Source organism: Passer montanus, unplaced genomic scaffold, assembly GCF_014805655.1.
Source record: "Passer montanus isolate IOZ18808 unplaced genomic scaffold, ASM1480565v1 scaffold22, whole genome shotgun sequence".
In the NCBI taxonomy this organism is placed as follows: Eukaryota; Metazoa; Chordata; class Aves; order Passeriformes; family Passeridae; genus Passer; species Passer montanus.
Genome location: NW_024366815.1, coordinates 11268584 through 11292130, shown reverse-complemented (window position 1 = coordinate 11292130; position 23547 = coordinate 11268584). Strand labels below are relative to the sequence as shown.

Below are 23547 nucleotides of genomic sequence, written 5' to 3'. Positions count from 1 at the left end.
TAGAATCATAGAGTTAGTTTTAGTTGGAAGAAAAAAAGGCATTTAATCCAACCCCAATTTAATTCAGAAGGCTCTAGGAAACCAATATAAAACTTAGCAGACAAGTTTGATATGTTACCCCATTAAAACTTTCACAAGCACTTCAGAACATACCCATTAGTCTTCTGTGTTGAGTGTAGTGTTAGCCATAGGCTGATCTGACTTAATTACTGCCTGATGAAGGAACTGGCTTCTACAAAAACAAATTACAGTAAATCCTCTTCTTTGGGAACAGATATAGAACATAACGCTTTCATTTGTGGTTACAATATGGTTTAGTTTTTTCCTCCCTACACACATGGATATCCATTTGCTGCTAACATAACTGTGCAATCATGCAGGCATTTCCACACATGAGTAATAGCAGACATTCTCTCACACTTCAGTATCTGGGCTATTCAACACTGTACAACATACAAGAACACACATTAAAGAGTAAGAAAATTAAAAAGTCAATTAAATTGTCATAATTACCATCAGTACTGTTCTAAATCTAACTTTTAAATCACATGACTTTTTATCACCACGTATTTTTGCCTATAATTACTGTACTTACAATTATCTACCTTGATCCAAGACTGCTGAATTTATGCAGAGAAAGGTCTCCCTCATGTGGAAATCTGCCTACCAACTGTAAAATAAAAACTGTCTTTTTCTTAATAAAGGTTCTATTGCTTAGAGTTGCAGATTTATTTGGGGAAAGTATCACTTAGTATGTATTTTACAATGTTTTCGTTCTTTGGAGCTATCATTACAGTGTGAAAGAAAAAAACACGTTAATAAGACAGAATCACAAGAATTTCAAACATGTATAAAAAGATGGCAAAATATTGTAAGCAAAAGAATGTAAGGGAAACCAATCTAGGCAAAATTCATAGGTTTTGAGATAATCTTGTACCTACCAGTTTTCTCAGCTTTCCATTCTGGCCATACTGAATACAGTTCATACACGTGATTTTAACGTATTGCCTTTTCACAGCCCAGCAGAACTGTGGCCTAAAGTTGTAACTGACTATAAGATTTAGATTTAACTTAATTGTGTGGTCTGGTCAGTCTATACAGTTAATCTGTTTTGCCTACAAATAGTTATGATTCTTCATATCTAACGGGTGCAGTTCAAAGGTAAGTCCGTTCAGATTTTCAATTTCAGAAACCAATAAAGCTCATTTTTAACTCCCCAGCTTCAATTCTTCAAAAGAGAAAAAAAGGCAAAAAATAAAGTTTCTCACTTTGAAAAACACCCACAAATTGTAAGAACAATCCCAATTTTAGGTTTTTTCCTTTAAAATGAATGGACAGATTTGACTCAAAGTGAATGACATCAGTTTACTTTTGCTGAAAAAAATCTTTTTAGTTGACCAGGCACATTTTCTTGTCTCATTGTTGAACAATAAACCATAGACCCCTACCACATTTACAATTGTAATTTAAATGTCTAAAATGTATTGGCTAGTAAATAACATTTATAAACTGTTTAGATCACGCCATAATAGTAAAACCACAAAGATATGATACCTAAGAAAAGTGCACTTTTAACAGTGCATTTTTAACAGATTAACAGCTTTATTTGGATGGTGTAGTTGGCTTATAAGACTACTTTTTCTTGATTTTGCAGAAAACCTGCAGAATAATTCCTTGATTACTTTCACACTCCCACAGCTGAAATAATTAAATCCATTGCACTTTTCTGTAGCATCTCTTGCCTGTCACACTGGAATGGAACAGGAAAACTTTCAATTGGCTTTTGTCATTCTCATCAGGGATATCCTATTTCCTTCCTTCCTTATTTGTATCTCAAAATACTTAAGAAACCAACTGAAGCCATTATAATTGCTCAAGTATAATATTTAAATGCCAGTGTTGATATAATTTGGGATACAAAGACCTGATTTGTTGTCATCAACAGAAAGAGTGGTGGAATAACTGAAAAAGTCACTGATTTTGGCTGACTTTTTCCTTTTTAGTTATGCTTTTTAAGTATATAAGTGGTACAAAAATTTAACATGCATCAGAATTAGGTATAAAAGTATCACACAAACATCTCTGCTGTAAAGGTATCTGGGGCAGGTTCTCAGGCTTGAAATTTGTCAGGCAGCTGGACTGAATTCAACCAATGACAAAATCAAACACACTTCATATCCATCAGAGACACTGGTGAAGCATCAAGACAATAGAGAATAGAGAATAAGAATGAATCTGTTTCCTTTATTGCTGGTTGTATTCTTTCTATCCCCTTCAGTTTTAAAATTAATTCACAAGACATAATTTAAGTGCATCTCTCAAAAGAAAAACATGGCATTAACTCCTCACATTGATTAGTATTAATTAGTATCATTTAATAAAAAATTTTAAAAATTACTATCCAATTTCCTCAGCTTCTGCACATCTCATATTTTTTCCTTGATGTTGAATTTTGTAATCCTATGAATTTTTGTTTTAAAAGTCACATTTTTATTTATACAATTTAAAAAATCATCAAAAAATGACCTAGTTTCCCTAGAGTGATACACAGTTAAAATGTGAAACACACTGACATTTCCAGCTGATTGCATACTTATTGCCATTACAAAAGAATCATAACTTCACTGAACACACAATCCCTTACTCAATAGGAAAGCTCTCTGGCTTGGTTTACGCTCCAAGAAATTTTGTAGCATATCCATTCCATCCAAAGATCCTCCAGGTTTCAAAATGAGGTTTCTGTATTTCATCCCAGCCTAACAGAAGGTAAAGCAGAATGTTAGTACTTCTTATCTTACCCACTGCCCCCTTTTCTGTATTTGTTGCAGATTTTAAAATCTATACATGATAAAACAACTTTCCCTGTTCCAGATTTTCCTAATGCCAAATTAGGATATACCAGGATATGTCACAAGTATAATTTAGATCTGCTGGAAGAACTCAAGAGAGCAGAAATTTGACCAGTTCTAAAGAAATTATTTTCCTTGTGGTTTTACCCTGGTTTTGAAGCTATAATCACAACTTGTCTGAAGACATTCTATAAAGCATAACAAACACACAACCTCCTCAAAATCTTCAGTGAAGGATTACCCCTGTGATTGATAGGCAGGAAGAGGGAACCCAACATCCTTTCTCTAACTGATGATTTCTCTTTCTTTAATTTTTGTTTAGATAACACAGATGATACTTCAGAGATAAAATAGGCAATAACATTGTGGAATGGCATGGCAGTCACACCCATACCCATAGTTGTACATACATACATAGTTGTACATATCATACATACACCTATTATAGTATCTTAGAGAAAGCGAGATTTAACTCAGATTTTAATTTAAGGAAGAAACATTATTGCTTCAGAAGGAGTAGATTCCTTTAAAAAATTATTTAAGTTTCTGAGAAAGCAAGTAGTGAGGAGTTTCTTAACAAGAAGTTGCATTTTAAGAAACGTATATATCTGGAGAATTCTGGGCTTCTGAGACATGACTACAAATGAGAAAATGTAATTTTGCATGCGCATTTCCCAAATGCTTCTGATATTGAAGAAGAAAATGTTCTTCCTTTTAAGCAGTGTACATATACATATATACTTCTCCCACAACTCAGTAAGAATACATTGCTTCATCATGACTTGTTGGGGGTTAGAATTTTTCCTTTTGTTTCTTCCTCTCATGGAATTTTGTCCCATATGTTGCTAGGAAACATAACTACCAATACTTAAGAAAACAAAAGATGTAGCTGTGCATCACAACAATCCATTGAAATGGCCCTGTCTGGGGGCGGGTTACATCTGTCAACACAGAGAAAAGGTGAGGGGACCTCAGAAGTTTGGGGCTGGGCTTTTGGTCAGTCTGGTTTCGGGATTCGTGGGAGAAGGGAGTTGTTTGCTGTTTTGCCTGCCGCCTGTCTACTTTGACATGAAACATGAGGACTGGCTCCCACTGAACCCTCTACCCACCTCGCGCTGCCATGGCCACTCCTGCATGGGGGATGCTGAGATCCCCGTCTACTGCAGTTTTCCTGCACGGCAAGTCTGTTTAATTTTTTGTTTTGCTTTGTTTTCTCGGCCATTTGGTGGGGGGTCTGGAGCCAACGTGTGGAGTGTCTCAGTACAGGCCACCTCTGCATGGCAGCCTGGCAATTGTGACCAGCTGCCGGTCATGACTCCCTGCCTCAGCCAAGCCGCCATGCCCGCATGGCGCCGAGCCCCGGCACAGCGCCCCCTGCAGCCGCGGGGGAACGGCCGCAGCCCCGCCCGCCGGGAGCCAGCAGCGCCCCTGCTGGCCGTGACCGGAACTGCGCCCCAGCGGAAACTGAGGGAGCTGCGGGGAGGAGACTTGGGTGGGTTTTCTGGTTTGTTTGTTGTTGCTGCTTGTTTGCCTTGCTGTGCACATACATACCAGTAAAGAACTGTTATTGCTTTCCCATATCTTTGTCTGAAAGCCCCTTAATTTCAAATTTACAAGAATTTGGACAAAAGGGGGTCATATTCTTTATTCCAAGGGAGGTTCCCACCTTCCTTGGTGGACAACTGTCTTTCAAACCAAGACATGATTGTACTGTAAAAAGAAGCAAAGTTTTTAAGTGATGGACTTCTATGACTTAACTGAACGACCATTTGCATTGTCTGAATTACAGCTGGAAAAATCTAGACTAAAGTAAAAATAAATTTAAAAAATCAATGAAGTATTGTTAACACTTCACTATTTTTGTTAGTTTGCTGAACATCAGCAGCAAATGAATATATTGTTCCTTATAGTTTACAAATATTTTTGAGTAGACTTGAGTCTGCTGTTGTCCCTTCAGAGCCAGAATACTGCTCAGTTCTAGGGAGACCAGAGGTTAGTTCAGATAATGTGCAATAATTGAGGAGGTTGGCTACCAATTAAGTTAAAGTTAATTGTTTGTGTAAGAATTTTAATACATTCAATTTCTGAAATTAGGTAGTATAACTGTTGCTCAAAACAGGAGGAGAGGTTTAATTCAAAGAGGAAGAAGTAAGCCAAATTTCTATAAGGTCTAGTCATAATACCTTAACCATTTTCCTTTTCTGCTGTTCAGAAGACTAGACTAAATCTAGATATAGTGACGTATGAGTAACTACAAAAGACATACTGGTATCTAGAATTTGTTTATAAAAAAAAGTTTGTCCCATCCTGTGGGATTCTATCACACTTATTTGGGTTAAAAGATAACTAATTTGAAAAGATAGCATTGAAGAGGGAGAGAAAAAATATCTCCACAGCTATCCCTGATGTTATATCAGCATTCATACAAAGTGTTTGTCTGTACATATGCCAGAGAGCAAGTGACACAGATAAATAATCATCTTTCTGTCTCACTTTTTAGCCTGGATAACAGGCTTCACAATAAAAGAGGCACTAACTGCCTTTCAACTGTTCCACAAAAATATTCACTTTTAGCATAATTAATTTATTCTCAAAGCCTCCCATACATAGGCAAAGAAAACAAAAATTCACATTAAAAATCAGAATAAAAGACATTCCTCAGGAGACGTAAATGTAACACAGCCATTTTGCCAAACTATAGCTTAGGATTTTGACTATATAGACTTAAATCAGACTTTTGAGACTAGAGAGTAAAACTGATGGAACAAAAGTGTGATGGCACTGGAGGGACATGGACATGCCAGAACAAAAACTGACACAAACTTCCACAAGCTTGGCAACAGCACCCTTAACCATCGTTCCCAAATGCTAGCAGTTATAAAAGCCAGCAAGTCTGACCCTCCTGAAATACCATTTTTAAGATCCATATGAACAACATTCCATTAAAAGTTATTTTATTTACTCATTCAACTTGACACTTCTTCTCTAGTGCTCTTATTTATGAGTGACAATATTCCCAATGAATAAGCAGGTATGCTTATTCTCATGTGTACCTGTCATGATTTCCTAACCCTTCAAGGTTAATCTTAACCTCCAAACCCTATGTCACTTCTTTCCTCAAACTGTGAAGTTGGCTGCTTTTCTTCATAAAACACCTTTTGGGTTTTGTTGGCCTAACCACTGCCTCAGTTTCAAAGTCCTACTCCATCCCGATTCTCTTTCAACTCCCCTCTTTGTCCACATCAAATCCTGACCTTATTTACTGTCTCCATCCTCTAGAGGGATGGACAGTTCTAGAAGTTCTGGTTGCTGTGATAAGCACAGGGAGGAAAGAAGGCAAATTCCAGGACAGAAAAACGACAGCCATGTATTTTCTGCTCTTTCCTTTATTCTCTCTTGTGTACTCCTATCAAAAGGAAGAACTAGTGCTGGCAGCTGAATCTGGAAAACAGTTAAGAAGATCAGGAAACTCAAAAGGTTTTCCCATGACAGAACTCATCTATCTCATCCTTAGCACCTCAACTCAAGTCTAATACTCACTAATAAACTCTTAAAAACTTCTCTAGAATTGGCAGGACTATTAATTACATCACTAATTATCCTTTTTCTCTGCTGGAGGTGGAAGAGGCTGGAGAATTACTCTAGAGAAAAAAGGCCCAGTAAATCTAGAACCTCTTAATGACTTGGACTTCCAAAAAGACCTGGGATTTAAACCAAATATGAAACAACTTTCACGTTACTCTGTGTTGTGACAGAGAAAGCTCAAAACAAATTCAGTTTTCTAAATAGTAACTACATAAAAGGACCACATAGTTGAGTTATGCAGAATGTAATGGAAATGTAAAAGAAACAGAGCACCACTATCATACAGGTTTGACAGCAGATGAATACGTGTCTGCTCTTGCAAAGGAGGAATGTTCATTCATTCAGAAGAAGGCATTAGACAAGGCAACACAGTATCTCAAAAGTACTACTGTATTAAATATATGGTGATTCAAGAATTGCATTAAAATTCAAGTGCTCCTGGAAATTTTAAGGTGGTTTTCTTAAAGTTACTTTTACACTTTTTTGTGGTTGATCTGAATTCAACAGGTACAGAAGTAGTACTTGAGACTACTTTGTAGTACTTTGGGATCATGATGGCAATAAATGTTGTTTCAGAGAAAAAGTGCAACAGAAGAGTTTATCAAAAAGTATTCATTACCTACCTTTGGATTCATGATTCCTTCTTGCTTAAAGCAGCTATAGAAGATATCCATGGAAAACACTTCACTCCACAGGTATCCATAGTATTGACCATCATAACCACCTGCCAAATGTCCAAAAGTAGCTGGCATGTTTGTTCCTTGAAAAGTAGATTAACATCAAGTTATTGAAATCAAATTCAGTTATTTCTTTGATGCATACAGTACTTCAACAATAAATAAGGAATGAATTTATATCAACTACTTTGAAACTTTTAGCATAAAGGGTCTGAGTGTGCCTCAAATTACTGAATATAGTCTGTTGAAAACAAAGTAAACTCAATTTCTCATTTTAGGCTACTTGTACATCCAATACAAATGTGACAGAACATCTCAAGTGGAATTCACATCATGTCACTCTAAAATATATCCTGCAAAAGGCTAAGTTTGATATTTACCTTCAGAATTTTCCTTCAGAAGAGATCATTAAGATCATCCTAAATTTAAAAATAATTATTTTAGCTTCATGAAGTAGATTATTCCATAAACAGCCCTGTTTTTTGTATGCCAAGCATTACTGAAAAACAAAAGCATGTTAAATTGAACCACTTGGGCATGCTGTATAAAAGCTTCATACTGACATACCTGGGGTGGCAGGAATTCCTAGAATTTCCATACAGTATTTAGCATATTCATCTGCTGGGTCAACAGACAGCTTTGTATGTAGTACCTGGTCAACTTTGCTCAAAACAATCTGACGGAGGGTTAGAAAGCCTAATTGGGTAAAAACATTTAATTAACTAGCATCAAAATAGCTGGAATTTCATTTGCATCTTTCCTTCAAAGATCTCAACATGTGTACTAAATTATTAGAATTCTGGAGTTACATAATTTCCATCTGAATTACTCTACTTACAAAGAGTTGAGAAGCATGGTTTTAATAAAGGAGTTACCATGTTAAGCCCCCTCTTTTCAATATTACTTTCCTCATAGATCAAAACTAAAATAAAGCAGATATTTTAAAAGCAAATTTTAATTTAAGCTGTTTTTAAGAAGCTACAAGATATGAACCTTTACTCAGATTAAATGCTTATGCAGCTAGAGTCTGTGCAAGCCACAAGGACAAAGACTTCTTGTTCAGGATAGGAAAGCAGTATGAAATAAACAGGAGTAGCTTAAGGATGAATTGGTAGCATAAATAGGAAACTCTGATTACAAGAATAAAGAGATGGGATTGATAGAATAATAATGGCATGATAGGTAATGACGTGTGATTACAGTCTTAGTTTGGAGATACGTATAAGGTCTACAGTAATGCTGTCTGGTATATGTTATGTCTGTTCATTAAATTTGCAAGTAACTTTCATATCTGTTAAGTGTGGCCTGCAAATCAAATGTAGACAACACATGTAGGTATACTGTGTCTTGCACAGTGCCTGTTCTGGAGTACATTTAAGTTTAAAAAATACACAAAAGCCAAACCTGACTACACCAGACTACCCTCCTCCACCTACCACATGCACCACCAATTTTAAATTAAAAAAGTTTACAGGTAAAAATTTACATGGATAGGAAAGGTATTTTAGTCCTGGAGGTGGCCTGGAAAATCAGAGCTGCTGCTGTTCCTGTAAGGAGTTCTGTCTGTCATCATAGCCTTTTTTTAGTGGGGCTCCCACACAGATAAACGCAGAAAGACAGTGGTAAGTGTATACACAGAAAAAATTTAATAGGCTTCTTATGTAGGTCAGCTTTAAAAATTACTTACTTTTATACATATACTGTGGGGAGAAAACGCAGAGAAATACCTGTATTAGCAAGCCTAGAGGCAGCAAGTTTCTCCAGGAGAGCATCTCCAACATGGGTTGCATCTTTGTAATGTCTTGACATCTGTTGTAGTGGCTCTTTTTCCCACACCCAGTTCTCAAACATTTGTGAAGGTACCTCTACAAAGTCTGTTTCCACATTAGTTCCACTAAACCTTGCAAAATCAGTCTAGGGGAAAAAAAGCCATTGAATTAAATTAAAATAGAAGCCAAGATTTTTAGCTGAATATAATATTTCAGATGTCAAAATTTCAGTTTAAATCACAGGAAAATGAGTCATTTGAACAGACCAATAATAATAACAGCAATAATTAAAAAATGAGATTTAAAGAAAGGAGGAAAAAAATCAGACATACGACTATTATCAAGGAGTAAAGTAGAGTACTCAGTTGTTATATACTGCATTATCTACTGGTACAGAACAGTACTTCAATTTTTTTAGTATTACTGATTTTTACCTTTAAGGTTATGACAGCAATACAAACATTTTCTTGCTGTCCTGTGACAATGATATAATTTGTAAATTATTATAGATTTTTGTTGTATTACCCCAATGTAAAATAATAAACTCCAACTATGCACTTTAAAAAGTTTATTCTATTGCAGTCTACCACACTGATTAACAGACTTTACTTAACCAACTTATTCTATTGAGCTCTGCCCTATTTGTCATCATTTGTAGTATATATGGTTAACATACAGCACTTTTTTTGCCAGTAATAGATAGACTGACATAAATAAATCCTAGCAACCTTATCCATGAAAACTTTTCAAATCTGACACTTTGATAAAGGAATCTTTTTCTGAAAGCCAAACACAGTAGAACTTTTTTTTAGTATCAACAATTAACTTCATGTTTAAGAAGCTCCTCCAATACCAATTTTGAAGAAAAATTTGTACAGTTAAGAATCTTCACTAAAATATCCTCTAAATCCAAATACTTCTGAGAAGTCACCTCTGAAAGACAGTTGTTCAAATACACAGAAAATATTTAGATTCATAGAATCATAGCATCATAAAGGTTGGAAAATACTTTTAAGATTATTGGGTACAATGACCAACCCTGTTCAGCATTAAGCTGTTAACCTATGTCCTCAAGTACCATATCCACACATTTTTTTTAATACTTCCAGGGATGTTGACTCCACCATTTCCCTGGGCAAACAATTTCAAAGATTTACAACTCCTTCAGAGAAAAAAAATCTACTAATATCCAATCTAAACCTTTCCAGGTGCAACTTGAACCATTTCCTCTTGTCCTGTCATTGATTTCCTGGGTGAAGAAGCTGGCCTCTGCTGGCTACAGCATCTTTTCAGGCAGCTGTAAAGAGCAATAAGGTCCCCCTGAGCCTCCTTTTCTTCAGGTTAAACACACCTCAGCTGCTCCTCACAGGCCTTGTGCTCCAGACCCTGCTCCAGCTCCACTGCCCTTCTCTGCACTCTCTCCAGCTCCTCAGTGTCTCTCTTGCACTGAGGGCCCAGCACTGGACACAGCACTGGAGCTGTGGCCTCAGCAGTGCCCAGTACAGGGGACAATCCCTGCCCTGGCCCTGCTGCCCACACCATGGCTGATCCAGGCCAGGATGCCATTGGCCTTCTTGGCCACCTGGGCACACCCTGGCTCATGTTCAGCTGCTGTCAATCAGCATCCCCTGGTCCTTTCCAGCCACTCTGTCCCAGCCTGTGGCACTGCCTGGGGTTGCTGTGACCCAAGGACAGGACCCAGCACTGGGCCTTGTTGAACCTCACACCATTGGCCTCAGCCCATGATCCAGCCTGCCCAGATCCCTCTGCAGAGTCTTCATACCATCACTTCACCCTTATCTTGTAATAAGTCTACCTCTTCTTGCCAGCCCAATTTTATTTTTTTTCCTTCTCAGCAACATACTAACAAAATATTTTAAGTGGTAAAAGAAAAAGAATTCTCTGATGTCCTCTCTAAGAGCCGTTGATATTCTCACAGTCCATCCTTTGCTGGGAAATAGATCCTTACAGGATTACAGGCTTTTGAACTTTGTTTCCTGCAGGGTTACCAAAAAAAGCATGTATAATACAGGACATAACCTTGAACTGACATCTGTGTCACATGCATGTGTCTTCCTTTCATGTCTTCAGAAGAACAACACAAAAGGAGTAAAACTTTCCTCTACTCTTGCAGGCTGCTTAAATCTTTCTGGCCCTTCTTTCTGAATTGCTGAATAGCAGCTCTGAAGAAAAGCTAAGAAGCACCAGCTTCAGGGAAGAAATAATGATAGAAGTGGCTAGAGCAAAAAGCAAGTGGCCCTCAGATATCTTCATTTACCCATACCAAGTGCACTACACTAACAAAAAACACCAAGACATTTGGTACAAGTTACTTCAAGAGCGCTCCCTGAACAATACCAACAAATTCCCTCCCTGCCCTGATCTCACTCTCCAACAGTATATCTCACTTTTCCAGTATATTACATAATCAGACCTTTACCAGCAGCTCTCAAATCCCTCCCAGTCTCACCCTTGCATAGCATTTAACTGTAAAGTCTTAACATGCTTAAACAAATCATCACATGAAACAAGACAGTGCTTGGTACACACGAATTCCAGAGGACAGGATGTTCTTATGTGGGACTAGCAATTTCGCACACATGCAAATTTACTATTTACATACAATACAGGAGAAATGAGCATGGCAGCTGGGCACAACAGAAAACACCAGAGGAGTGTGAGAGACAATTGGAAAGCAGGCCTCTGATCTGTGTGCAATTCCAGAGCAACTGAAGTACACATGCACTGGAATTGTTGGCTTCGGCTGCCCTGAAATGACTCCAAAACACCGAGGCACATTCTCACTGGCTGTCAAAATATTGCCGTCAGTTTTGTACTGTTCTATACCAATGCCAAATGTGTTACATTTATAAACACCTTCTATATTGCCTAGGTTTTATTCCTCAGTTTTTGATATCAGAAACACCTATCACATAGTTGATAAAATAATAATTGTATTTCTACCTTTAAGATGATTCAAAAATACCTAAGCAATTATTAACTCTGGATTTAACATATGGATTTCTGTGATGACGTTATTTCTTTATTCTGTATTCCCAGTCTGGAGGATCATGGTCAAGAATTAAAATCTACTCTAGATAATTTTTCCTTGACCTTATTATTTTGTATTTGTTTATACAGAAGACAAAGGAAGTGCTACACAAAATCTGAACTTGTAATTTTAACTGTGAATTTTTTTGTGTGTGAATACTGACACTCATCTCATTCTGAAATATAAAATTTTATTAGGCAAATAATAAATTTATCATCTGGCGGTATCAATTTTACATGTAAATAATAAAAGAAAACAGAAATTTTACAACTTTATCGGTACCTTGATGGAAAATCTGAAACTACCATCAGTTCTTTCTGGTCACTGCAATAAACCTAACCTGTTAGATAGGAAAAAATAAAACAGCTTACGCAAGATCTGTTTTATGCTTGTGATGTCAAGAATGATAGGTCTCAACAGTACTAAATGCCAAAATGCTGGAGGTCAACTAGCTTCAGATATTATTTTCATTCCTAGGTATTGCAGCACTATTATTGTTTCTAATACCTGGTTTCTAATGCCATACCTCTACAAAACTAGAAGTAATAAAAAGCCATCTGAACAAAGCCATGACTGAGCATCTTCTTCACTTTACCTGTACCTGTGATGAGTGAATAGACTCCTGCATGATGCAAATGCAAAAGTACATATTCCTACCAAAATGTTTTTCATAAAAAGTTGTAGTTTTCCTTCAGTTTAAAATAAATATTAAAACTAAAACAAATCTGAAGCTTCAAAAATATAACCAGAACTCTGCATACGTACTTTACTAAAATTAGAAATACCAAAACAGAACTATACCTTGCTTTGAGACAGCTGAGAAAGAAATAAGTCTTACACTGGAGTACAAACATCACTAACCTGTGCACATATCTGATGCATTACATGACCAAATTCATGGAAGTAAGTCTTTACTTCATCATGTCGCAGCAATGATGGTCGATCCGATGCCGGCTTTGTGAAGTTGGTTACCAGAGCAGCTACAGACATCAATCTGCTGCCATCAGAGAGAAGACAGCCAGGCTGTAGACCAAAGCAGGCTGCATGTCCATACTTTCCTTCTCTGCATAAGAAAATACATCAGATACTATCTTCAAACCACAAACCTGCTCACCAGAATGGTGAAGCCTGTTCAAGAACAGGGACAATTAGTCAGTGTCTCTACACAAACTTTTACACAAAAAATGTACATCTTTTCATGACTTCTAAGACTCAATAAGTTAAGAGCACAAGGGGGGAAAAAAGCCCCTTCTACTCTAATACTGAAATCACAACATTTCAGGATTTCCAGCAGCATTTAAAAGAATCTGTTTTTTCACGGAAAGCTGAAAGTATATATAAAAAATATATATATATAAAACACAACTGGCATCTGAAACATATATATAAATATATATATAATATATATATTTCAGATGCCAGTTGTGTTTTAAACTGCTACTGCAACAGGAAGAACCAGGTTCTGTTCACTGATGCAATTTTTTTTATTACAGAAGACAAAAGAATACAGTAAACTGCATTTTCATGCTGATGCAAGAGTTTAAAGAAAAATTATTTTGAAAATTTTGCCCTAAACTATTCAGTTAACTATTCAGATTAAGTCAGGAGTCTTACTGACACATTCCCTCAGCAATTTGCATGATATACAGAAAGGTGGAAGCAGGTAAACAGGTGAAAGAGATAGGTATGTTACCGTAAAAAGAAAAATTTATGTACTACTATATGTATTGAGTAACCTTATTTTCTCAGGCCAGAAAACCTTAAATCAATTTACATTAAAAAAGAATGTCAGCAAATTTATCACATGATAAATACTAATCTAAAAAACCCTACACTAAAGCAAACAAAAAACTAGTGACAAGTAGCCAAAAAGGACTAGCCCAAAATGAATCCTGTCAAACCAGTCTGGTCTCCTATCTTTGACAAAACACAGATCATACTGTAAATAGCTACAAAGACAGCTGAAGAGCTAGAGATCAACATGGAAGTAAATCTGAATGTGTGCTCAACATGAATCTATTCTTGATATTGACCTATTTGATTCAGCAGTCTGGACAACAGGGTAGAAAATACACATAAAGTGTAAAGGGAAATTAGGAGAAACTAGGAACTCTTAACAGACAGAAATATAATTGATTTGAGCAACAAACTGCAGTAAAATTTCAACAGAAATGAAAACTAAAACTCAGTAGTAAGCTAGGAAGGAGAAAAGTTCATAGATGCAAAAAAATTATGGACAACTGACCAGAGAGCAGTACTACCAAAAATATGAATGAAGTAGCAATGCGTCATAAAAATGAATATAAGCAAAAACGAGTGTAAAAAATCTGAACACAGTCCAGAGGACAACTTAATGAACACAGTATTAATCTTGTCAGTGGAACAAATAGTTACTTCCAAATGCGTTTAATTTTAATTAACCAAGCAGCAACCCATTAAGACAAATTCAATTTTAAACATGTAAGCAAAACACTAGGTCATTACCTGGGGTAAAGATCCAAATAGAACTGCCCTAGCATTTCTCCTGTTGATTTATCCTTTACTGTATAAAGAGTAACACTGTCATGCCAAACATGAGCACTTTCTATTTGCTCAAATTCAAGTCCCAGCAGCTTCTGGTAAATATTGAGTAAGCCTTCTGTAACAGCCTCAATTGGGAAGTATTCCTTCAGTCTTTCCTGATCTATGGAGTACTTCAGCTCTTCAGTTTTGCTCATATAATAATGAAGATCCCATGCATTGATTCTTCCATCATAATCAAAGTTTCTTTCTTTACATTCCTTCTTCTTCAGATCTAGAATGAATTGTCTTTCTTCCTCAACCAATGGCTTTAGCTTTTTACTCAAATCATCTGAAAGAAAGATTGCCTTGGAGTCAACTTCCATGTTCCTTATCTATTCCTATAAAGTGCACTCAACACTTCAAGCACATACTCCAGAAGTGGGTGTTTCCCATTCACTCAGCAGCAACAACCAACATCTTCTTTCTTGTCCTAAATACTATAAATGATACAGTAGACTCCATGTAAGCCAAAGAGTGGTGTGAAGGATTTAGGTGAATTTAGACTTTTTCTAAGACATTATAAATGAAAAGTAACACAGATACTTATGCTTGAATCCTTTGATTTTATGTCACGTAATCTCAGTATTCCTCATTCATTTCTTCAGCAACAGCCAAAGACTACAACTGCTGTTAGTTACTGAAGGAAGTACAACACAAAATTCAATACTTCTAGATAAAGTCCTATAAAAAGTCCAAGAGCCCCAAGAATTCTTGCCTATAGGATGGCTGGCTTCTACACTAGCAAAACTTCTGGATATTAAAGTCTATGATTGAAATTATTTCCAATATACTTTCCTTGGAAGCAGACATATTGAATATAAAATATTTAAGCTTACTGACACTTCCATACAGTACATTCTGTACTTATTCTCTTGTAAGTATTTCTGGTTTATCAGAAACTTTTTTCTTCATTAAGAATTCACAGTAGTGTTCATTGCTGATATCTACAGTGTAATATTTGGGAATTGCCACTTCTGTTTCTAGGAAGGCTGTAACACACTAAATGCATTTGCATGATTGAAATAGTGTTTGCAGCTTGTACTGTGCTAAATTCAGAATATGTCATAGGAGAGTTGCTCTTCTTCCTAGATGTAAGATCAGCATATGAACATTTGATTTAAAACATGATTAGATAGGAACAAAGTAGAGCAAAACACTTTGTCATGCTTGTAGCTGAGGATATATCAAAAGAACTAAATAAAAAGTGACAATTAATTTGATGCATGTTCTCCCTCTGTGAGAATTATCATGAAGCATGATATGCTAACTTATCTGTGTCAGCTTCAAAATAAATAAAAAACCACAGTATTACAATAATATAATGAACAAAGAAAGCCTAAAATACTTCAAGTACACTTAAAAACCCTAACATTTAATAATAAACCAAGTATTTGTTAATTGTCAAGTATACTGAAAATTGGTATTGCCAAATATGAAGGAGCAATCAGGAGAAATGCAATAGAATTATGGGTTTAGAGGGAGGAGCACTTGAACCTCTTTACTGAAGCATAAACACAAACACTCCACTATCAGCAAACATACCTTATTTTTGTACTAATTTCTTTGCAGGGATTACTTGTATGATACATCAATATACACTCCTAAGTGGTGTTAGGACACAGTAATAAATTAACACATACTATTCAGTGGAGATACCAGAGAGCAGAGGTTAATTCTACATCCAAGAGTCCATGACATCGTCAGGATGACTCTAAATTAATTCATAAACTGCTGTGTTTAAAATTTTCAAGATACCTCTGTTTTCAGATCAAATTCAATTACATGGCTTTTGAATTCCAGATTTAATCCATCACTCCGGATATAATTTTTTAATTCAGCTCATGGAAGTTGCATCATCCATACTGTAAAGTTTTATAATTAATGCAGTTGTACCAGAAAAAGACACCAAGGCTACAGATTCACAAAAAAATTGGGAATGAAAAGCTGCAATTCTGATGCAGCCTCTTGAACTGATAAAATTGCTTAAGCTGCACATGTTACTCTGATTCTAAATTAGGGTAACTGTATTTTGGGGCAGAAAGGTTTAATCACTTGCTTACACTGGCTGTCACAAAGAATTTGTGACAGCCAATATAAGCAAGTGATTAAACCTTAACATTCTCAGAATTTGCCTTGTGCTTCCTGATTTGGAGCAACTTCATTTGTACAGCTATAATCTAAAAAATATATATGCCAGAAGAGAGGCAGCAGAGTTCAGTTTCCGGCTAAATGTCATGGGTGCTGTGACCCAGTTATGTATTTAAATTCATCTTGGCTGAGGGGACATGTTACTACATTAAATATACAAGTATTGCTTATAAATGTGAACAAACCTAAGAAGGTTGCTACGTTATCTGTGCTCTTGGCAGTGTTTACCTCCAGGACAAAGTTGGCATGTGTGTTATAACCAAGAAGCTCTGCTACTTTTGCCCTTAGTGGGAGCAACTGCTGCAGAATTTTTGTGTTCTCCTAAAAAATAAAGTAGGCAAATTTGTAAAATGAAACCAAAAAACACATGTTAACATAACAATTATCTTGATAATATCTATAATCCTATGAAATAGAAATTATTTCAAATTAAACACTTTCAGATTAAAATATAATATAACCTAAATTTAGCTAGATTCTTGAAATAGTTCTTCTCAGTGTTTGCAGGTTGCTGGTTTTCTAGTTGACCTGATTCATTACACTCCTTATTATAACAACTTATCTTGTTATTTAATCAAAATATACACCATTTTCTTTCAGGCTGTGAAGAGCTTATTTCCTTTATCAACCATTTACATATGAAAGACATAAGGAAATCGCTGGCAGCAGGTTTAATTGCTTATTAGTGATAAAGACAGATTGCTAATTATTGTGCCAACATTCAAAGCTGGTTTGCAAATTTTTCTCTTTTGCCACTCTAACAATCAGTCAGAGAAATATCTGAAACAGAAAGCCCCAGAACTTGACCTAAACGTGTTGAAAAATCCTCAAGAACCTGAAAACATAACTGTGTAAACCTCTAGTTTTGGAAAAGTGAGATTTATCGGGGGGGGAATAATTAAACACTAGATTCAAAGACTGTCACAAAGTTTTATTAAGAAATCTCTTTATATGTGTTGACTTGCAAAGTGTTCAGTTCCTGATGTCATTTTATTTTATCTCACCACATTTCCAAGCATTTCAAGCACAAAATCTCAACTCTGCTATTGTTCTCTAATACATGGTTGGTACAATTGTCTGAATGACATATCCTTTATCTTTCAAAGGTTTTTTTTCTATTTTGTACCTGTCTAGTTGTGCACATATGCAATCTGTAGATTTCACATTTAATCATCAGTATTTATAATTTAAACCTGTGCTTAAATAACCCCTCTCTATTCTAAAAAATCCCAAAGGACTACAGAAGCCACTATCAGACACCCTTTTCTGTGAGCAAAGTGTCCGTAAGCATCTGCAGAACACTGCAGGAAAATTTCACAGAAGATCAAAATCCCAGTTCTATTAACTGAACCACTTGAACATTAAGATACATATAAATACACACAGAGGCAGATTGTCAACTTCTAAGGTCTCAGAAGGATATCAGAATAAATTGGAGCAAGGCTCTGTTAAAGATCACATTGCTAAGTTTTGATTTGAAAATACTCTACAATGTGCAAAGTTCAAACCTAAGATTTGAATGTCTATCTATTTTTCAGCTCTGTCGCTGCACTGTAGAACAGTCAGTACACAACATACCTCTTTGCATCTCGAGTTAAAGGCAGATTCCATTTTTCTCCTGGTTTCTGAAATGCAGCACTTCTTCATAACAGGAAAATAGTGGGGATACTTTAAGGTAACTTTGTATTTGTCTTTCTCAGTTTTCTCTAAACTGTTAATAAAGTCATCAGGAAGGCCATCTATAGAACACAATTTAATAAAAAACGTTTACCAAAATTATCTACTCCCCCCCGTGTTTTTGTGAGACTGTTGCATTTGTTTTGCTGCAATCCACTTTGAGATCAGAAATCTCCACAGAAATATACCTCTTTTTTCACAATTTGCTAAAACTTTTTCAAATGTTACCAAACAAAGGAAAATTTGGAAACACCTGAGAGCACAAGAAAAATACATGTAAGGCCACCAGATAAAAACTGAATACCATAAAAAAAAAATCTCTGTTATTAGAGCGCATTTTATATGATGCCTTCAGATAATGAATCCCCAAAATCTCTGTCACATGAAATCTCTAGCTTGGTTTAAATTACCAATGAGTTAAACTTTATTACAGGACTCAAAAAGCTTTTCCAATAATTACACAGGTTATTGCTTGTTGATAATTGTGAAAAGGAACAGAGTAAAATTATGCTAAAGGAAGTAGGACCAACATTCTAACTTGATGCAAGGCAAAAACTTCAGGAAGCACAAATGTATGAAGACATCATGAACACCTGCAAAGGATAACTCTGAATTGATTCTGGAGAAGGACTAAAAAGGAAACAGAAAAGACTGGGAAACAGTCAGAATTTCATGCATGGGGCAAAAATCAGTTACTCCAATAAAACTGGAAGGTTGCAAAAACAGAAACAGCAAGCATGCTACTCACCAAGTTCTTCCTTAGAAAATACAAGAAATGTGTTTTCTTCATTCAGGTTTTTGTTAAAGTCTATACACAGCTCATTCAATTTTTTCTTCATTGTCTTTATTTCCTGTATTGGGTATAAACTGAATTTAGCGGAAAAACAAAAATCACAGCTGGCAATTTTTATCTTCCACATGAATAACATTTCATTTTTTTCAGATAAGCTCTCTACTAACCAACAGTAAATACCAGGACCGAGCAAATAACACATTGCAGGTAGCATCATACTTCACACCCTGTCAGTCTTCCTTTTGTGTTTCATTCAGTCCTGAGCAATATTGTGACCAAGGGCTATTGCTCCAACATTTAAAATTCAGCTTAGAGAGGACTAAAGAGATTAAATAGATTCACTAAACAGTTTCATGTGCTAACATTCAAGTATTTTCTATTATTTGAATAGCTAAATTACAATTTTATGTGTAAAAATATCTACTGAGATCAATGAGAATGAAGGGAGTTAAAAAGCATGCAACCTACTCAAAAACACTGTCTTGGAATTGTACAGGTATGGTATGACAGAAGGAAGAGTGTGCTCTCACAAGATGAAACCATTCTAAAACCTATTGTAAAAATCCTGAGAGTAATTTCTCTGAAACATTTTATAATATATCTCATAGCAAGTTTCTACATGTTATTGTCAAGTTCAAATAAACATAGTAGTTACCAGTAAGAGAACACACACCAAATACAAAACTAAATATAATTCATCTATTGTTCCCTAAGAAAATTCGAAATATCTTTAGAGGCATCAGTTATATGAAAATACACATCAAACTGTTCTCACTGGGAGAAGGATGTGGATGAAGATTGATTATTTTCTACAAAGGGTTAAGTCTATTCAACAGTCAGAAATAAAGGTCATAATATAGTCAGAAATATCACTCAGAATTTGAAGATAACTATGTTGGCATCTGTGGAATCCCACAAGATAAGAGCCAGTGTGTTTGTCTCAAACACCAGTAGCAGCGTGACTGTGCCACCAACCAAGGACTTTAGGTAACAACAGCCAAGGACTGCTGGCAATAACATACTGTGAGAAAGAACAAGATGTGACTGGACAAGGGGCCATACGGAGGTAGGACAGCACTTTTCTGGGACAAAGGTCTTTGATCTACCTCCTGGAGATAAGCACAGCTCAGTACAGCACAAACAGAGAAATGAGGAGCAGAAGCAGGCAAGGACTGCATGGGGGGGAACAAGACCACCAAAGACCCCCAAAGCCCTCTGACCCATTTCCAGAACAGTGTAAAGAACAGACTGTGCATGACAGCTAATTTACATAGAAAGTGCAAAACTTTTCTCCAGGGCAAGGAAAATGTATCTACAAAACAGTACCCCCATCCAGGCCCAGGCAGTGCCTCTAGGTCTCTGGACACCTAGGCAGCTGGATTGATGCTGGAGGCATGAATGGTGATCTTTCTCCCTTTTTTCTTTCTCTCTTCCCCTCTTCAATTAATTTATCTCACTATCTTTTCCCCTTCACTCTATCCCTTTTATTCAAAACCCACTCCCACATGCTTATGCTAGGTCAGCGACTAACATACTATTTCCATACCAAGTATATACTTTACTAATGAAAGTCTGTAAGCTTTTGAAGACCCCCTGATTTTGCTGCTCCTTTCAACCACAAGCATCTGTATGAATCTTGGGTGCTCCCTTCCCATGAAGGGTGGGATGCCACAGCATCTCATACTGACAATTTTACTTCCTGATTGTCTGACAATTTCTTTCTAAGTCAGCTCTCCCTTAATGAAGAAAAATTCACAGAGCAGGTGGTTTTCCCCTCTAACCTACTTTGATTTTTTTCAGATCTAAAATCTTACACATTTTACAACATCAATTAACTGAAACTAGTGTAGCTGTGGGTTTGCAACAGTTACACATACTTTTGAATAGAAGTGCAGACTCACTAGTAACATTTTTTGAGAGGTCTGGTCCCTAGTAATTTAATTTAGGCGCTCTCTACAACTGTAATATAGAATACAACTTTTTCAGCTAGGCTTCTTTTAGTCTCAAGGCTACAAAGTGATGCAGACGATCTCTATCTACTGTTTATCATGGATGTCTATCAGATTAGTTTAAAAACCTTCAAGTGACTGAAGTTTAAAGGATGGATCTGGAAGAATAGTTAAGATTAGAGCAGTAATTCAGCATATCCAAAAGCATGAAGTTCAAATATATGCTTAATACACCTAACTAACCATAAATTTATCCCTTCAACAGTTGGTAACATTTGCTTTACAAAAAAATAGTCCATATTTACTTTCTGTACTTCTTTAGGAAGATGGAGTCCATTTCTTCTCCCCACTTGAACAGATTTCTCTAGATATCTCTTTGTTTCAGGCTTTACATTTTCAAGATCATAGGTTTGCTGAAATGACAATATAGAATAATTGAATTCATAATGCATTTTAAGAACCATACCAAGCATTAAAAGGGTTTAAAGAGAGTTGTTCTTGAGAATACTGTCATATTAAAAAAGGGAACATCCTGGATTTTAATGTGAAGAACTCCCCCAAAACAGTGACCTTACACAACAGTATTCTTATATTCATATAGAATGTTTTTAAAATATTCTTTTAGCAAGTGTCTCAGCACATTTACATGCTGTCATAATGGCAAGCCCTTTCAGTTTACAGTACAGTGCACTTAAACTTCTTCTGTAGAGATAACTTTCTTTTACATAGTTGAAGAAAATCAGTGCTAAAACACTGTACCCTAAAAGTTTGAGTGATTGAAGAAAAACCCCAAAAGATCAGAAGTGTCACTTCAGAATATCAGATGGCATATAATTTCAGCATATTTGTCTTCTCCAGAACCAAGCTATCAGTGGCAAAAATAAAACAGTATCACAGAAAATTCTGACTTGAAACGGACCCAAAAGGACCATCATCTTGAATATACTACACATACGAAATTCTGGAACTCTCCAGAACTTTTAGAATTGTTGTGGTTGATGATTTCATATACTATTTCATACTTGTTTTCGAGTACCTTGCTAATTTATTCCAGAAAGAAACCTTCAGACAGAGTAAGAAACAAAGCCTACTTAGAATTCCATGAACAAATCCCGAAGCAGCTCTTTACATCAGGCTCTCCTCAGGGCATGTGGGTGGAGAAGACTGGCAACATTCTTAAGCATGCCACTACTAGTCAGCATGTGCACATGTTAAGAGTTACAAAATTTAAAATGAAAGTTTCACTACCAAATTCACCTTTATTCTAAGTTTCAAACATCAAAACACAAGTTTTTCAAAGAATAAAATATGAAGCATGTTCAACAACATAATTTTATGCAGAAATTTTCCCCCTAATGTGTGGGGAAAAGAATGTGACCATGTTACTTTAATATTTGCTTGAATTAAATGTAAAAACCTCAATGATTTTCCTCCACCAACAACTCTTAAATTAAGCATAATTTGGAAGGAGTACTATTGTTAACTTAGAAGAGTTTAGTCCCCATTAAGGGGAGCTAAAGCATTCTGCATGTCACTGAAGTCAAGCAGATATGCTCATCTCTTAGTATGCTGCATTATAAATAACATGGAAGTGTTTTTTATAACATTCTCCTCACCCCAGTTTAATCTGGCCCCCTGAAGGATCATGAAAATGAATTAATCTACCTGAATTATTAAATTGCCAGTGAGGCCATGAAAAACCTGATTTAATCCAACTGTTTATTGCTGTTTTCAATTGGCAAAATAATTTCAGCCAAAATCTGAATTCTGCTTGTGGAAGTTCTTTTTTCATGTGTCCCTGGAGCCTGACTTTTTTACCGAGAGTTTATAACAGGGGGAGGTGTTAGAAATTGAGAAAATTAACAAGAACTTTATGATTTGGAAATACGAATATTTGACCAGTCTGGCACTATTGGAAATTTAATATTTGTTTGAGAGCAAAACTCTTACTATTTTAACAGTTATTAGAATGGATATATTCTCAGAAGTTGCATCTCTGGCAAAGTAATACTAAAACATGCTGCAGTTAAGAAACATTTCAAAAAAACTTAAACCAAGACTTAAGCAAAAATTCTAACTTATAAAGGTCAAAGACTGCTCCAAGTGAAAATGAAATAAGAAAACACCAAATGAGAAAAAAAATTAAGAGAATAATACTAGTGAATAACAGCAATCAGTTTTCACTACCTACTGTCAGATAGTCCTGTAAAATATCTATCTATTAAAAATAGATAGATAAATAGATATGTTAGATTAGTCCTCAATGTATCTGTGCATTCTATAGTGGAGGGTGGGGAAAATCACAGTAGATAATACACACAAATCAAGCCATTTAATTACTAGCAACAGAGCAGGGGAAGAAGAAAAAAATCAACATAAAATATAGAAGGGAAAATATCAACACAAGGCACTATCTGCCAACACACAACAGAACATACTCAGAATGGGGTTATTATATACTTCCACAAATATGTAACAAGAATACC

The 23547-nt window shown here is 35.9% G+C and overlaps 1 protein-coding gene across 4 annotated transcripts in view; it reads right to left on the bottom strand.

Moving 5' to 3' along the window:
- Positions 1 to 255: 255 nt before the first annotated feature.
- NLN (neurolysin) overlaps positions 256 to 23547 on the bottom strand; it is a 39051-nt gene continuing 15759 nt past the window's right edge. For 3 of the 4 annotated variants that reach the window (XM_039709614.1, XM_039709615.1, XM_039709618.1), the window contains exons 4-13: positions 21367 to 21474; positions 19068 to 19170; positions 18221 to 18381; positions 16828 to 16963; positions 14417 to 14783; positions 12794 to 12995; positions 8839 to 9025; positions 7679 to 7807; positions 7058 to 7194; positions 256 to 2756 (exon numbers count right to left, since the gene is read on the bottom strand). In XM_039709614.1, the coding sequence (XP_039565548.1) occupies positions 2622 to 2756; positions 7058 to 7194; positions 7679 to 7807; positions 8839 to 9025; positions 12794 to 12995; positions 14417 to 14783; positions 16828 to 16963; positions 18221 to 18381; positions 19068 to 19170; positions 21367 to 21474 (1665 nt within the window). In that variant the 3' untranslated portion in view covers positions 256 to 2621. The remainder of the gene's footprint in view (positions 2757 to 7057; positions 7195 to 7678; positions 7808 to 8838; positions 9026 to 12793; positions 12996 to 14416; positions 14784 to 16827; positions 16964 to 18220; positions 18382 to 19067; positions 19171 to 21366; positions 21475 to 23547) is intronic. The other variant, XM_039709617.1, reaches the window with a different exon arrangement.